Below are 18,516 nucleotides of genomic sequence, written 5' to 3' on the forward strand. Positions count from 1 at the left end.
ATCAGAAACATGTAAGTCTGCAGGAAGAGATACCTGCAGAGACGACAAAACAGAAACCATGGGAGTGAGAAGACACATAGCTGGCGACGTGGAATCGTGGTGTATAAATGTATGGAGAATGAAGGAGAGGAGAGTAGGGGAGAGGTGCTCAGTGCATCTTGGGAAGTCCCTTAGCAACCTAGACTTATAGCAGCATAACAAAGGGATGGTTCAGGGTTTTTCTGGGAAAGCTGTTGCTATAAGCGTCATCAAAAATGAATGTTTTGAGGCTAATTCTAAAGGAAGAAAAAGTGTCTGCCTCCCAAACCCAAACTGGGAGCTGGTTTCACAGGAGAGTAGGATGCTAGTTGAAGGTTTTACCTTCCACTTTAGTTTTGGAAACTCTAGGAGCCACAAGTAAGCCTCCAACTCTAAAGTTAAAGTGGTGTATTAGAATAATGTGGTACAAAAAGGTTTTAACATGCAATGTAGCTTTGTCATTAGAGGCATTTTATGTTAGGAGAAGGATTTCAAATACTATTATGGATTTTAAAGGGAGCCAACAAAGAGCGAATATGGCTGTAGCATTTTATATGAGCTGGATGTTTTTCCAGCAAGTTATTAGGACATCCTGATAACAAGGAAATTAGAATAGTCAAGCCCATAGAAGTAACAAACACATGGACGAGATTTTCAGAATCGCTCGAAGACAGGGTGTTTATGATTTTGACAACATGGATTATATGTGCAGCTGTGATGAGTTGCATCAAATCAGTTTCAGTCTGGGTCAGTGGGTATTTGAGTCAGCAGATTGAATCATACAATATGACGCCAGCAGTTCTTTTATTTGGAACATGTTTGATAACTGTGAGTGACATCAGCAACCACTGGTGTAAATATGCAGATGCAATTCTACACGCGTCTCCATCCAAGCCCTCAGCCAACCTCTGAGGTTTTATTTTTTTCCTTCGCTGGCATTTACAGACTAAATTGCCTTGCGTGCATATTGTCAAGTGTATTTACTCCTTCCTGACTGCATTAGGCAGAAAATGTATCTAAGTAGGTTGAGTAAGTAGTTTAAGCAGTGTGTTTCAGATAATAACTACTATATCACAGTTTAGGGTATGTTAGCAGCTGTAATGTAAACCCATCATTTAAGCTAGTAAAATAGAATACTTTACAAAAAATAAAAAATAAAAACAAATGAAGGGAATACTTCCTGTAACCTATAAGGCTGTAAGTAATACAAAGTGTCAGTTTGTTGTTGGTTTACATTCTTGTTTGTTCTTAGATTAACTTTACACTAACTTTACACTTTACATTAACTTTAAACATTATTTCTCCCACTTACCCATCATTAGCATGTTTCTAATTCAACATTATGCATTTTGTACAACTGAAGCTCTCAGTTTTAAAAGGAAAGAAAAGCTGAACTTTTTATTAACCTTTATTCTTCTTTGCAGTGTACTACCACTTGTTGTTTCTCCTGTATGTACTAGTGTTATACGCATCCCTCTTCCCAACAGGTTTTCTCTTGACTACTTCTTAATATATGTAGCCACTCAAAAACCTGTTGGGCCGACCAAATATGTGTCGTGGGAAAAAAATAAAACATTATTAACCTTGATAGAAGGCTTTAATCTTAAAACCTTGTCAATGAAAAGAGTAAGAATTGTTCAAACTTGTATAAATGACTGTCAATCTCTCACACTCACCAGCTCTGTCAGAAGAGAACTCATTGGTTGTTACATATGCATCCTGATCTGCTTCCAGGCCATGGCCAGTGTTACTGTGGAAACTGTTACTGTGCTGCTGGTTGGCATGGAGACAAATGTGAGTTCCAGTGTGACATCAGCCCATGGGAAAGCAAGCGGAGATGCACATCTCCAGATGGCAAAATCTGCAGCAACAGAGGTCTGTTTACCAGCTTCAAAGTCAGTATACAGTAGCTAGCAGCGTGGGTTTCCACTTTTAAAATTCTTGTTTTTTTTATGATAGCAAATTTTACTATCATTATATATCATGGCACACACAGTTATATAATGCTTACAAAATTTACCAGTTGTATATTTTTTCTCCCAACAGCCATTACGTGGATATTTATTATGAGTGGTTTACAAAGTCATAAAATACTGGAATGATGAGCATTGCCAAGAAGGAAATTTTTATGTTTGTCGCCAAAGCTTCAGACCCATTACGATCCACAGCAACATAACAACAATACAATTGTGTTGCTAGGAAACAGGAAACAAACAGTCTAAATGGGTTCAAGTTCATTTCCTGTCTGTTTGCTAGAATTATTAAGAGAAGTCCTGCAAGTATGGACACTGTATTATACGATATGTCTCTGTTTAGGTTATTCTTCTTGTTTTTTGTAAAGACATAATCGACAATGAAGATCTGTTTTCTTGTCTCCTGTTGTCTCCAGGCTTACCTTTTTTTTAAAAAAAAATGCTTTTGTTACAAAAATTGGATGTCTCATTTCACAATGCCGATCCTGAGAGTAAATACAGTATGAGCACATAAATTATACGAAAGAATAGTGTGTTATATATGAATATTAGTTTAAGACTGAAAAAGAATATGTGATCTCTTTTTAGATGTGAAGGTATTTTATAAGTCAGCATGCTTAACAAGGAAGCCCAAGGTTGCCACTTTTAGCATCCACCTTTCAAACTGAGAATGAAAAAAGATGCAGAGACAAAGAAAAGAACAGTAAGAAACATATGTGTAAAAAAAAAAAAAAGAGAGAGAGAGAGAGCGAATAGGTTAGTATAAAAAAAATCATTTAAATTCTACTGAAAGTCATCGGAGCAGGGCGGACAGGCAGTCGGAGATACAGTTACACTAACCTAGCTCAAGTGATCCTCTGGGATTTTAGTAAATCTCTCTAAAATTAATTACAGTGGACCGGCTGAGGGCTGGCTAAGTGGTAGAGTGCAGTGCTCGGCTACACGGACGGAGGCCCGTCCCAGAGCTGCGATTTATGGTTAAGTGCACAACTGACACAGCATGAACATCCACAGCATTAACAACTGTGTTTGTGGTGTAGTGGCCCGTCGTACTGGAGAGAGAGCGAAAGAAAAGAACAAAGGAAATTAAACTGCAATTATAATCAAGTTTGTCCGCTTGTAGATATTTATTGTCGCATATTTTATTTTAAATTTGACCAAAACACATTTTTTTCCAGCGTGCACTGTTGGCATGACCACATATTCTGACATATTCTGTGCCCATTATCAATCTGATGCTGTACTTAGTCCATTTCAGATCCCTTTTTGCTACATACATTAGCTTATATTAAACTGTGAAAAGAACAAATGGGATCTTAAATATTCAAATTACTGTATAATAATAATGAGTTTACTATATTTGTGTGTAAATCCCTATTGTCTGGTAAGTTCTCTGCAGGGATTGGTTAAGTTATTCTGCTTCTGATTGCAATTCTGATAAATACTAGTATTTTTTTTTTTACCCTTGCTCACAGTTTTGCAAAAATCCACTAACATATTCTAACATCTTTTTGTAGTCTGCTCCATTCATTTGTTAAACAATTCTCAGAAGTCAGACAATTCAGTGCTGATTGTAATGGGAACAATTCTGAATTCCTATCCCTGTGTGACATGCAACCATTTTACTCTGAATTAATCCCGCTTTAAAGCACTGTGAAGATAATTCCTGGTGATTATAGGCAATGGATGAAGGAGGATGATTGCATAATGGAGGCTTGATTTGATTTCATCATCCTGTATAGATGTAGAGAAGTGAAGTGTTTTGTATGAGACTGTATAATGTCTCCTCTCTCTCGCTCGCTGTCTTCTTTTTTTTCTTTTTCTTTACCTAACAGTCACATTCATCTCCTGCTCACATTTTGATATGAATGAGTGAATGACTTGACTGACAGCGCCCAATAGATAATTCTGTTTTATTCCAGCGACCTGTCAACCTCTTCACCTGAGGTCCTCCTCAGTAGAGATAATAATACACCGACTGGCATGCTCTCAAAATTCTATCAGCCACACGGTGCCAGAGGCTAAATACGTGCATCTATATATGATTTCTTGATCAAAACAATTCTCCTCTGAGATAAGACGAGGCTTTCGCATGGAGATGGAGGTTGCTTATCGCTGAAAAACAGGAATACGGTTTAAAAACAGCCTCTAACTACGGAACGTATAGGCGTTCCTCAACAGCCACCTGATTTTTTGAGTGAACATTTATGAACAACAACTGGTACAGGTGTTGTTATCCAAACCGGTGGAGCTCAGCTGTGACATCTGTGGCAGACATAAAAGTGCATGGGTCTATTAATCCAGCACTCGGTGGTTATGAGTTTGTGAGGGAGACCGAACCGAGGGCCAGGGGCCAGACACGCGCCAGCCACAGCCCACAGGCTTGCCAGCTGGCCTGGCTCCCCTGGGGTTCCCCGTTGCTCTGTCACTGCTGATAAGAGAAAATGGGATTTCCACTGGCTGCTGCTCAGCTGATGGCCCAGCTAAGATGTAAAACAAATGAAAGAGAGAGAGAGAGACAGACAGACACAGATACAAAGATAAAGGAATAAAAATTGATGACAGAAGAAGAGAAAGTATTTATCATGTTGGCTGCAGCCTCAAGTAGAAAGATCCATCCTCCCACATTCACCCACAACTATGACAGATGCCAAAGACAAAGATTTGGATTTTTGCTTTGTTTTGAAGGTTGTTTTCTCAGTTTAAGTCACATTGTTGATTTATTTTGGACTGTACTGTTCCACAAAAATAGTAATTAATACAGTGTGAATTTACAGTATGTGTTGTTTGCTGTGGGTGTTAGGGACCTGTGTGTGTGGGGAGTGTAACTGCTATGATGTGGATCCCTCTGGAGACTGGGGAGATATTCACGGAGACACCTGCGAGTGCGACGAGAGGAACTGCCACGCAACGTACGACCGGTACACGGACGACTTCTGCTCAGGTCGACAATCTCTTTTTGAGTTAAAATAAAAGTGCATTCACATTTTCGGCAGAATATTGTTTCCTTGAGACAGATATAGAATAGGTGTTTCCCCCTGTTTGCAATGTCTACACTGAGCTGAATAAACTGGCTGCTGTCTCTGGCTTCATATTTAGAGCCGACATGAGAGCGGGATTGATCTTCTCATCTAACGCTTGGCAAAAATTAAATGAAGCTGTCCTCTAAATTGTTAAAGTATTGTTTTAAAAAGAAAAGTGGCTAAATAGTGAGTTATAATTTGCAGCTACTGGGGGGAATAATATTGTTCATGCAAGTGCTGTGTATATTCATCTTTACATTTAAGTAATTCCACTTTCTTCCATTTGGCACCGACACCAACAGCTAATACTCTGGTGTTACTTCAAAGCTGTAAAAGTGAACTTTCCATATAACTTTGGGTGGGGTGAGAATGACCTTTTCGCTGTTTCTCCTAAGAATTAATGAACAACGTATAATAGATGCAACCACAGTGCCCGGCATTCATTAAACTAATCATTTCTGTGCCACAAAACTTACCTCCCGTGCTCTCTTCTTCCTGTTTCACACCAGCTCTCCTTAGCCCTCCTGTTAGCTCCATAACCTATCCAACTCTCCACCCTGCTTGGTGTGCTCACTCCACTTAATGCAGTTTTTTTTTCTCCCTCCTGTCAGTGCTGTTATATGATTTTTGCCTGTACAAAACCACCACTTTGTTTCACTCCTCTGCTCCCTTCTTCAATTCCCCTGGCAGGTCATGGCCAGTGTAACTGTGGCCGCTGCGATTGCAAGGAAGGATGGGCAGGGAAGAAGTGTGAACACCCTCTGTCCTGCTCCCTGTCTTTGGACAGCAGCCTGAAGAAGTGCAGAGGAACATCCAATTTGCCCTGCTTCGGACGAGGTACCTGGTCTTCCAGTTGCCATGGTTACTGTAGCAAGACCTATCCTCTGCTCTCACCTCTTGGTGTAAAATAGGCCAGTTTCCAGTCTTTATTCATCCTCAAGATTGGCTTTCAAGGTGTTAGTGTGCCCAGAAATCAAACTGGATAGCATGTTTAGCTAAGACATAAGCTTAACCGCATATGCCATCATTTTTATACATAAATGTGTGTGTGTTTGTACTGTAGGGATTCCATGTATATTTATTTTTTTGCAGGGCACAGCGATGTGCACTCATATGCATATGTGTGCAGGTTTATGTGAATGTGTGAGATTAGGTAAGGTGCGCTATTTTGCCCGCAACGATGTAAACCATGGCTGGAACAACTCTCACAGTACAGCGGGCTGTGGGTCGATGTGTCTAGATTGATTACAGTGCACTCTATGCTTCATTAGGGGCCCTTCTGGACAGAGGAAGCTTGTTTTCTTGGAGCCTCCAAATGTTAGGCCTAATACTAATATTAGATGCAGATCCTGAGCCAACGCTCGTGCTATCAAAACAACGGTCCAGGTTGTGCTTGTTGCAGTCATACACCCTTGAGCCTGTTGATGGATGACAGTAAAGTAAAAGTGGGGGAATAGTGTATTAGGCCTAGAAAACTAATAGGGCTCGGAAGTTGTGTGCTACTATTTACATAAATAACATTTTTTTTACACTGAAAACCCAGTTTTAAATCTTATCTGGATTTAGTTTTACACATTCATGACTACAAGCAACAATTAAACTTACTGAGGTAGTATTTATCAAGAGGTTAAGACTCAAAGCTCAAGTTATCAGAATCAGGATTGTGTGGATGTGGTTTGACTGACAGTGCTGTAATGTACAAACAGATTTATATTCAGATCATGTTAAATTCTGACTGCTGCACTGACGTATGTGACAGCAAAGCCTGAGTCTCTCAATGTCTGTCGTTTTTGTGTTCATGTAGGACTTAATCATGAAGTTGAGAAAAATAGAAAAATGTTTTTATAGCCTTTTTTTTTTTTTTTTGCTCTTGGGTTAAAACAGATATGTTGCACCACAACAAAATGAAATCTCAAGAATCACAGAAAACAAGCATTCCTCCACAACTGCTAATGCTGTAGCTTTTTCATGGTGGTTTAAAAAACATGTAAAGCACTTACAACGTTGTTTTGAGACCATTAACTGCTCAACGGCTATATCATCAACACACAAACCATTCATTAAGATTACATTGACTACTACAAATGCACATAGCCCAAAGCCTCTCAGTCAACAAAGGGAGAAACAAATTACTCACCTTTTGCAAAGCTACGCTGATTAATCTTGCAGGCAGCCTCTGGCCACATTTACAATGTACTGTGGTAAAATGAAAAACCAGGAATCTCAATGGGTAAGGTAAAAAAAATCACAGTTTGATTTTGCTATTCCAAAAACGAGCAGGTTAATGAGTATCTAAGTTTTAGTAGGGGTGGCATGCTGCCAGATGTGTGTGATCTTAGAAGGAGAAAAAGGTTGTGAAAAGCTAAAGCAAAACTATGACAAATTCAACATTTTACCCAAAATCAGCTGACTTGAATTTAGCATACTTTACTCAAGGTGCACAAAGAGAGCAACTGATGAGTAATGAATGAGGTGCTTCTGTTCTAGGCCGGATCAGAATTAATGAGAAGCTCCTCATGGAGAAAGATCCCTATGAACTGATAATTGCCTAATATTTCATCAATATAATATCGGCCAGACTGTTCCGTGGTAACTAATAATTATCTGCTATACAGTCCTTGATTCAGAGTTATTCAGGAGCTACTCATTAATGATTTATTAATTATTAAATCAATTCTAATGTATTCCTTAGTAACTGCTTACGTTTTTGCGTACCACACTGTGAAGTACTACAGATAATCAACTTGTGTGTGGATAAGACGTCCTGGAGGGCAAAAAAATGCACGCAACATGGAGTTATAGATTAGAAACTTAAAGCATAGCTGCCACACTGTTCATCCAAACATGAGAATCAAAAGGTTTTATTTGTCACGTGGTCATACAGTAGAGGTGGTGAAAACTCACTGTTCCACAAGGCTGTGTATAGCAACAAAATATGATTTAAAAAAAACAAAAAAAAACTTCCTTAAAAGTGGAAGAAGTCAGAAATAATGAAGGATAAGTTGCAGACCTGTAGGAAGGGCTCATGTTCATTAAATTCATTTAAAGATAAAAACAAACTGATAAACCCCTAATGCACAACTCTCTTGAAATTGCAAAAGTCCCAAGTTAATGTATCCATAGACTTGCCAGACATCGGAAAATTTGCCAGACAGATAGCGCAGTTAACAATGCACAATAGTCACATTACCATTGTCCCTAAACTGACTGACAACCTGCATTGTTCCAAAGTATGCTGTGGTCATTTGTTAATAAGACAAATTGTCTAGTTTCTCTGCAGCACACACACAAGAAGTCTTCCGAGGTATCTCTTGTACCTGTATTTTACACTGATGCAGCAGCCTTAATCAATCAGCTTTACAGCGCTGTACAGGCCATTGTTCAGTGCACCTCTCCTCCATTCTTTCTGCCCTAAATATTGTTGTCGTTTTCTGGGGAATACCTGGCAGTGTCTCATGCACTTCAGGAGAAGGTACAGTAAAGCCTGTTGTATTTTTTTGACGGTCTCACGGTGATTCAACTTAATAATGTGGTTGGCGGTGCACTATACTACAAGGACACAACCTGCTTGGTCTCAGGGCTCTGTGGATTTGTCAGGGCTTAATGTGAAGCATTGATTTCATGTTTCATTTGACTGTGGGGGAAGTCAGCGGGGAACCTACTGCTTTTCGACTGCTGCTACTCTAAATGAAAAGAAGGGATATGTGCCCTGTTATCTACTGTATGTTACTATAGCAGCCGTAGACTTCCCTCGTACCCATGGCCGAGGAAACTACTGATTAGGTCAGGCGCATGAAACCACATATGGCTAGGCTGCCACCATGGAGATAACGACATTTAAAGGTAAACGCCACACAACATAGGCCAACAGCGATGACAGCAAGTACGCTCTCGAAATAGAACCAATTTGGCATATTTTTAATTTGTCAACTATTCATTACATCATGTGTCAGACAGACTTTGATTTTGATGGCCTCAAACCAATGCCACAACAACAGGGTTGAGGACACATGGTACTCCCCCTCACATAATGAAACAGCAAAGATTAACTTGTGCAGGGAGAGTTAATTAGTTTTAATTCCTCCAGCAGTACCTTTAAATTATCTCCAAATGCTGCAACAAAATGGAACTTTAAATTACCCTGTGCAATAGAACAATTAATGGGATTCATGAATGCCTCCTTTTCAAAATTGTATTTTTTTTCCCCAGTCCATTCAGTAACAGTTGAAAGTGCACATTTCCGTGGCTGAGAACATCGTCGAATTAAGTTTTTCCTGTTCACACACCTAAATGGGCAATTTCTGACTCGGAATAAAACTGCGAGATGTTTTTCTAAAGTATCACTGTTTCTAACATCTGCTGAGGCCCACGGTTTATATCCATTACATGTCAAAAGCATTCTCTACATGTCATAAATTCACAACGTCGGCTGCTTCTTGCTCGTTCTCTGTTATTAGTAATAAATGTCTGAATGTATTATTCATTGCCTCTGTTCAAATAGAACGAGGAGCCAAACTGTCAGGGTGGTAACTATGTGACTATTAGTACACGCATATCTGAGTTTTTTATGGCGTGCATATGTGTTTTTCATGACTTCGTATTCACGGGAATGCCCCTTTGGCTTGGTGTTCGGGAGACCACAACAGTTGGAATCAAATGAGCCCATCGCACGGCTTCGGTGGCAAAAAGATGTGAACGAAAAGAAAAGGGCGACAGGAAGCAGGGTGGGAGAGTAAGAGACAGAGCAAGAGAAACAGAGAGAAAGCGAAGGAGACAGACGTAGAAAATCACTTAGGCATGGATGAATGCGGCTGGTACAGATGGCAGCTTGAGCGGAAAAGCCTTGAAATTTGAAACAGCAGCTTCAGAGCCTTTCTTCCTGAGAGATGGAGACAAGGCGCTTGTGGATAGCACATTCTTTATACTGTGGTATTTCCTCAAGGAAACACCTGCTTTCAACATCTTTCTGCTGATTCTTGGGATTCCTTTCTCTGCTCTCCGAGGAGTGGCCTGTAGTAGACATTAACTATGCGTGTGATTGTTAATATTTAAGAGCGCGTACCTTTCGCAACACAGTGTCTGACAACTGAGTGATTGCGTTTCATTGCTTTTAAACAGATATTTAACACTGTCTCTGTGTTAATGGCAGCACTATCTTTGAAATGAGATCCACTGTCTCTGAAGCGAAATGGATCGAGCGAAATGGATCGATTTCTTTGCCCCATTAATATCATTCACTTTTGCTGCATTTGTTTTAGACAACTATCACACACTTAAAGCATCCTGTTTGATAGGTGCAGCTCTTTAAAAGTTAATGGATTGCTTGCATTTGCACCACATGAGCTACACAAGGACAGGATAAGCACATCATTAGACTGAATTTATTATATTCGGTGTGATGCGGGACTCATTGCAGTTGTCACTGAATTGAAAATGAATTTAGGTCAAAAGAGAAGAAGAGAGGAGGCCAGAATTGGAGATAACAATGCTGCCAAAGTGTTTTTAAATCTGCTAGTTAGTGATGTTAAAGGATAAGCCTCTTTAAAGTCTTTCACTTTTTGTTTTATGTAGTAAAGCTGATGCCAGTGAGTACATTTAAATTTTCCACTGTGGCCCGAAGGTTGTTTTTTTTTTTGTTCGTGGTTTGTTTTTGTCCAGGTGCAAAAATGGAAGAAGCCCAAATGTACATGCATTGCAATAGCATTTTTGTGTTAGTTTCACAGCTCTTTGGTGAGAGAAGTGTCACAGCTGTGGTTGTGTTTATGCAGATCAGGCAATGCAGCAGAATTTTGGTTCTCATTTTTGGCATTACAGTGGATATGCATTTTAATTGGGTTCAGGCTACTGTACTGAAAATGTGACAGTTGTGACACACTGTAGATGGAAGACTCACACAAATCTATGGTTTCAAAATCCCACAAAGCTTTGATTTTTGTTAAATTTTGCAGCATTCTGTTGGATTTGAAAATTTTAAAGTTCACATCTGTAGCATCTTCCAGTGATGGTTGATCTGCTTCTAGTGCAGAATGTACGAGGCTTCCCTTCACATTGATTAAGTCCCTATAACCATGCTCTATCTTTCATTTTCATTTTGAATTTAAGTGAAGTTCTGCGTGATTTGTAAAGGGTGGATGGTTGAATTGTAAACTTGTACATATAATATGACTGTAAAATATTAAGCACTCAACCTTCTGTTTTTTGAGAATTAGACTCCAAGTCAATCTACAGAGACTTCAGGATTTAAAGCTTTGCATATCATAAGGCATATAGGCGGTATCCTTAATGAACAAGTCTAAGCTTTGTATAAGTATTCTTATGAAAATCTAACCTTCAAACATTATTTTATTTTTTAATTTTTTAAATCGTAGTGGAAATAATGCAAAAACTGCCCGCTTATGTAGTCATGTAAACATCAAACTTTTCTCATTCTGTTGTATTTTGTTTTTCTGTAATTAGTTTGCACCTGTAAATATAGTTAAACATGCAAACTGCTGATATCAGAATGAGTTTTGGGCACATCATTGCACATAAAGAAAAACACAGCTGATGAGTATTCATCTTAGAAAGGACACCACCTACATGTGTAGATGTGTATTTCAATGCATCCTGTTCTTGGGGGTTGCATTGGGAAAAAGATCTATTTTCCTTTGGGGGAAGGTGGCTTGGATTCTCCTCCCGTCACCTTAAGCTGGCTTTTAAAGGAAGCTGACTTGATTGATGTGACCACAAAAAAAATTAGTTTGCCACACCCTCACCTGCCCCGTTTTGTGCTCAGCTTAATGAAAACTGGGGCAAAACGGTCTGACGCGGGTCTGATGTGACATGACTATTAAGGTGTTGTTCACCTTAGACAGGATGACAAATTAAACATCAGCACACAATCACATGCGCGCACACACTGTTGTGTTTGACGACCACAGAGATAATCAATAAGGCAGGAGTGTTATGACATCACCGGTTGCTAGGGTAACTGAGTCCCCAGAGCAGATGGTGGTATGTTGTACGTGAAACAGGAAGGGAGCTCGCTGCACTGGTGTGTGTGTGATCGTGCGTGTTTGAGTGCGTGGTCATAAGAAGTGACAGTGATGTGACACGGACAACACATTAGATGACGCTGTCAGCCGAGTAGCTGTCTTGTAAATTCGTGTTCTGCACTATTTATTGCCACTAATTCCACTCTGTGAGTCATCAGAAGATAAAGCCAAGCACATGCACATTACGGACAATGTTTTAGGTGTTATTTAGTGGCGCTGAACACAAAATGTACCCTGCAGGGCTACAAACAAGGGAAAATACTCAGAGTGAATAATGATTGTGCAAAAAGGACATACCCGGCTCAATAAAAACAAGGGAAACGGAGAAAGAGGGGCACTCAGTGTGTTGCGCTTTAACCATCTGTCTTCGCTGAGCTGGGAAATTCCCTCTGTGCAATTATTTCTCTTGGTGGGCAGGTTACCTCTGTGTAGTCCTTCAGGGTGTCTCTCGTCTGCAGCATCAGTGAAAAGGAAAATTTTAAAGGTGACCGACTATGTATCTTTCTCCTTTTGTTGGTGAAAGCACAGGGCAGACAAGCTTTAAAAAAATATATGCCCTCGGTATCTCTGTATTATTAGGTTGAACCGCACCCCTCAGTATCATTGTTGCCAGTGTATTATTATAGTTACGTTATTCAATTCAAACAGCAATTAATTAAAGCAACATCTTATTCAACATCAACAAGCAACATTTAATAACTTTTGTATTGCACAGTACAGAATAGTGGTGAGCAGATGCAGTTATTTTTTAACATATGTGGACTTATAATGTTTCCTGTCAGTTGAATAAAGAGATTATAGTGGCAAATGTCAATATATTAAAACACTGTTGTAAGTTACAATTGTTGAGGAGTAACTGATAAACCCACAATGTATTTTTATAGCTGCACACAAGTCAGTCATAGCATGTTTAAAACCCATTTATAAAATGTTGTAATACTTTGTACAAATGCTTAAAGCAAAGCGTTATTGACATTTTCCCCTAAATCTGCAGATATCCGTGTGTGCACAATGTGCCTATAATTAATGTACCTCCGAGCAGCCTGGCGAAATGATCAATGGGCAGGTATGCTGCACACCTTCAACGATAGTTCAGAATAGATGATGTTTTTCTAATGAGCTTCACCATTAGCCAGCACACTCGCTCAGTAACCTCCCCTGTGGCCTTCTTCACTGGCAGCTCGCTGATTGAAGTGGGATCGCAGCATCTTGAGGTGTGTGTGTGTGTGTGTGTGCAGATGTAGCCGGTGATTTTGTGGCCGGAGGGAATGTTGTCAGGCAGATTACATCGAGTTTAACTTCAGGTATCACGTACATCTACACTAGATGTGCAGATCTAGGCTCCTAAAGTGCAGGTTGAACAGAAAAAAGTAAAAAAAAAGAAGATTTAAAAAGAAAAAAAGCAAGATAATTCTACTGAACAACCATTATATAAAACTCAACTTTCCTATGAAACATTGCTCAGATGTGAGAAAACATCTCTGTCTTTCTAGGTCAGTGCCAGTGTGGACAGTGTACTTGCCACCCACCTGGGGACAGCCGCGTTCACGGCAAAAACTGTGAGTGTGACGACCGTCAGTGCGAGGACATCAATGGAGAGGTTTGTGGAGGTGAGAGCACAAACACACACTCAGTTAATGTTTGTGTCCATTAGAGGCTCTGCATATTGCGTCACAAACTGACAATGTACACACAGCAAGTCAATGATTTGACATTACTGCTCAGGGTGTATAGTGTAAAGAAGGAGAGATGCTATTTCAGGCGTTTAGTGTACTAGAAGTTAAAGTACTGTTCATTTTCCGCATAGACAATGGGCTTCATGCAAGAACTACTCATATAAACAGATTTGTTCTGAAGTGGTGAACACAAGTGCCGAGTTTTTGTTGGCTCAGAATGTGCCTTTGGGGGGTGACTACAGACAACAGTAAGCATGATCAAGTCTGCTAACATGAAGGCAATGAGCCTGTGTTACCTTATTTAACAGAAATCTATGCATTTTCATGTTATTTCTGAGCATTTTGTGAACAAATGTGTCTATTTTGCTTGAGTAAGTGAAACCCCAACAAACAAAACTGATTAAAATGATTATTTGTGTTTTAAATATTCAATTCTTATCATTCTGGCACCGGTTCTTTTCCTTTGGCAGTGGCTACAACACTTCGAGGGGCGCCAAACATTTCTCTTTGCAGGAAAAACCCTGCAAATGAAATTAATGAGTAGTCTGGGCCTGCTGTAGAAGTCACGCAGATTGGATGCCTCTCCAGTGGGAAAAAGTTAAAGCGTTAGGTAACACTAGCAAAGCTAAATTTGTAGAGTTGCATGTGCTGATGTCAAGTAACCGGATACTGAGCTCTGTAATGTAGAATTCTTGGTGGGTGACATTTTTTGTGAATGAAACCCATCAACAAATCGAGTAGAAGTTGTAACTTGATGCAACAACATAATGTCAGATTGCGGTCATACAACCAAAACTCAGAGTAAAACTGTATGAAAGGTTTAGGACAAGAGTATAAAAATGTTCCCAGTGCAAGATGATGGACAGTTAGAGGACTTTAAAGATGATACAAGAGAAAGAACAAGTTTCCTGTTCCTCTGTTTCCTGCAATGCTTCTCGCAAGCCAAAGCTAAAACTTGTGCTTTGTAGAAACGTGAGCAGTTTAAACTTCTGTACAGCTTCAGCACACATTCATCCGCTCACTTTGAAAGCATGCCAATAGAATGTGAGTGAATTTGAAGATCAATACACCGGGAGCCTATCTGCTCTCACCGATATCCACAGGCACAACCCCCTCTAAACCCTCCAGCTTCATCTATGAGAAATTGCTTTAATCCTTTGAAGCTCCTGTTTGAGGTCTCCTGGAAGTTTGTGGTCTTAATTTGAGCCGTTTAGGCTCATAGCCGCTGTAATGGACGGATCACACAAAAAACGTTCGATGCTCATTTGAAAAAGATGTTTCCCATTGCAGATGTTGAGGCTGCCAGAAAAACAGAAAGAGAGAACAGAGGAAGTCAGATGAAAGAAATGTGCATTAAAGGACTGTAGTGCACCTGAAGGAAAGCAGAAAAAAATGATTATTTTTCCTCATTATTTTGAGCAGAGAGAACACACAGTATCTTTTGGATATAGGGACCACCTTGACATCTGCCCTTCTGTCTTTTCTGTACTTAAAGGGCTAGAAAAGTGATAAAAAAAAAAAAGACACATGCACAGCTTGTTAAGGACTAAAAGAAAGAGCTCATTTACCTCTCTAACAACAGTGAGAAGCATTCCCTCTACAGGTGTATCACTTCAATGTGCTGCCACAATTAAAATCTCAAATTGATGCGCTATCTGTCTATCTGTTACCATACAAATATGCATACATAAGTGCCCGTCTCTGAACAGGGCTTTTTAATGTTCTAGTGGGGCTGTGCCGTTTTGTATCAGTGGTGCATTGCAGCATCTGAGGGTAAATTTCTCTTTTAAAGTGGGGATGCAGTATTTATGTGAATGGATTACTGGCACTCATTGTGTACTGAGCTGTCCAGAGACAATCCTTCATGAGGCTTCTGGGGAGAGCCTGTCTGAGCACCAAACACCAACGCAGCGACGCACACGGAGCAAACACAAACACATAAAGCACACCCCCACACACGCATGCTGTGAGCCTGACAATTAAGTCTGTATACTCACAAGCCCGTGGAAGTTATTGGGTGTTTTGAGAAGGCTGAGAGGCACTCCAAACAAGGTACCTAGAGTGACAAGTGGGGATCAAACGGAAAGGAGCTTTATGGGGAAGGGGGGGTTGTAAGAAACTTCCCAAGCCAAGTGCTGTCAGTGCCCCTGGATGTTTGGGCCTCACTGCAGACAACAGAGGAGAGACAAGAGCATATAATTCAGTCCTTCAGTGTTAACAAGCTTGTCAGTCAGCTCGGTCCACGCTTGGCTCTGGAGAGTTTTCTCCAAACACAAAGAGCAAGGGGGACGGGGGCAGCCAAAATATACACTTTACACACTGCAATTAAGGCCTAAGTGCTCTTCCTTTAGGCCTCTGGGGGCACCTTTAGGATGCCGTATTAGATAGATGGTAGAAATGTTGGATGAAAAATGACTTTTGTCAGCTGTGGAGATGGTTATGACTGCAGCAATGGTCGTTGGAGGAAAATACTTTGTCAATTTCACACAACGTGCATCAAATTAGGGGTTTGGTTCACCTGGTTTCAACATCTGTTTGCCTTTTTCAGACACTTCTATATCATTATGTGTCAAGTCGGATATAAAGCATCACACCTTTCAACAAACAGCCGAATCCGACACACATAATTATGACTTGGGTCAGTGTTTAAAAGTCTGAAACCCGTCATTATGTTGACCTCCACAGGGATTGAGGATGGCATTAGCGTTTAGCTCTGCTGTCTCCAAGGCCTGCTGTGTATTTGCTTTCCACTTAACACTCGTGTTACTGTTAACATCAGTGATTGCTTTTCTCTTATGTACATGACTCCAATAAGACACGCTTAATATCGAGGCCTTACAATACATCTAAAAACAATGTTGTTGATGTTGTTCATGTCACTTGTGCTTTTTCTATCATTTTATTTTAAAATGTCTGCTGTTAAAGTTTCTACAGTAAATTGGTGCTGTTGGATACCTGGTTTGACCAGTCTGGAAGATAGTTTACAGGAGCTTTTGTTCAGTTTAGGGGCTGGTCCCAGAAGACTACAGGTCCAGACTGCTGCACTTCCTCCCTAAATGATAGTCCAGACACCAGAAATATTCCTGTATTAGGGCAGTGTTAGTGGAAACTATATGAATGATATATAAGAATGGTTCCCATTAACAAATCATAAATAATGTTCACAACCGTATCAGTAGTACCAGACAGGCTATAACACTTCCATTTCCCTATAGCATAATTTGCATCACATCCAGGCTGCTAACAAGAGGAAGTAGTGAAGTTTTTTTGGCTTCCATCATTGGCATTAATTAACAGCTGTGGCTGTTTGACTGATGTAGTTCAAATTAAATATTCACCACTGATCAATGAGCGGCTAAGTGTCTGGTAAATACGATGCAGTCACATGACCTTACATCAGATTGTGAATTAGATGGTGGGATGCTGAGGCCTAGAATTCATAATTTCTGATAAATTTGGGAAAGAGGAAATATAATGTTTAAAATGGGAGATTTAAACCATCTAGAAGCACACAGTTATGAAAATAAGGATCTTAAAATGGGACCCATACTGCTAAAATATATCTTTACAAGACAGATTTACAGACAGATTCCAGCCATCTGATATGTTGTTGTTTCTAGTTTCAATACAATTCCTAAACGATTCTTGAGATCCTCTATTAGAAACAAGATGAAACTTGCTCTGTAGTTTCAGTATGAAATAGATAAGACTTGATAAGACAGACATTTTTGCAGTGTGAAAACAGCATTTTATTAGAAGGCAGCTTAGGCCTTTTCCATCCTCCCTCTCTTGTCCCTTGTCTTCCTCACATTGTTTCTCCATGACGGTAAATTCTTACCGTCAGACAGACCCTCTCCTCATGCAGTACAGGTCTTTGCTGGGTTAAACACCAGTTTGCGCGACCACCTCCCCACCATCCCAGTCCATCTCCAAAGCACAATGCCTGCTCCGTGAAAGGCAGGTGCAGACTAATTGAATGAGGGCTCGGTTGCCGTTCTTCCAAAGCAATTAACCGCTCTCCCAAGCTGGCTGATTGAGGCAGCCATGCGTGGCCTGCCATGGCTGCCACTCCACTCCATCTAAGACAGAAGCTGGCTTGCTTTCATTTATGACTTCCTACCAATACGACCAGAACACACACGCATTCTTAATACACCATCCACTACCTTTACACCTCTGATTGATTTAAAACTCCTCCAGCACCGGAAAGTGAGGTGAGGTAGAGACTGTGAGACAGTGAAGGAGGACAGACAGTGCTGATATATTAAAGACACTCGCCAGCTGTTGATTTAACCTTTAAAAACTCAGCTCTGTGTATTGAAATTAGATATTTAGAAGGTTTTTTTTGACTGAAAATCGTCCCTCTTGATGTTAAAATGGCTAAAATCTATAACATGCATCTTCTTCAATATTAGTTCTAGTTCCAGCCTCTACCAGCTTATCTGGGACTCTGCTCTAAACATAATGATTTTACACAACACAATAGCAAGTTGTACTATTGGAGTAATTCTGCCACAAAGTCTAAAAAATAACTCAGGTGGCTTCTTACCGCCACCTAATTAATGCATGGTTGCAAGATAAAAAAAATCCAATTTATTGACTTAGATAGATGAGTTGGTTTGAGATAATAATGTTGGTAATCATGCAAACTTATTATCGTGTAATTTAAATGGAAAACATTCATTAATTGATTTCAAACTAAATCCAAATTGTTGTAAATGAATTAAAATGGCTTATCAGCTTATTTTTTCTCAACTTTTGAGTTCAGAAACTTGTGTTCATGATTCCAATT

At 39.9% G+C, this 18,516-nt stretch overlaps 1 protein-coding gene across 1 annotated transcript in view; it reads left to right on the plus strand.

Annotated features, from left to right (window-relative positions):
• The window catches only part of itgbl1 (integrin, beta-like 1), a 51,410-nt gene that overhangs the window by 16,582 nt on the left and 16,312 nt on the right, over positions 1-18,516 (plus strand). Inside the window, exons 5-8 of the mRNA XM_008282250.1 lie at positions 1,753-1,893; positions 4,795-4,935; positions 5,705-5,851; positions 13,542-13,658. Coding sequence (XP_008280472.1) covers positions 1,753-1,893; positions 4,795-4,935; positions 5,705-5,851; positions 13,542-13,658 — 546 coding nt within the window. The remainder of the gene's footprint in view (positions 1-1,752; positions 1,894-4,794; positions 4,936-5,704; positions 5,852-13,541; positions 13,659-18,516) is intronic.

This window comes from Stegastes partitus, unplaced genomic scaffold (genome assembly GCF_000690725.1).
Source record: "Stegastes partitus isolate 25-593 unplaced genomic scaffold, Stegastes_partitus-1.0.2 Scaffold7, whole genome shotgun sequence".
Lineage (NCBI taxonomy): Eukaryota > Metazoa > Chordata > Actinopteri > Pomacentridae > Stegastes > Stegastes partitus.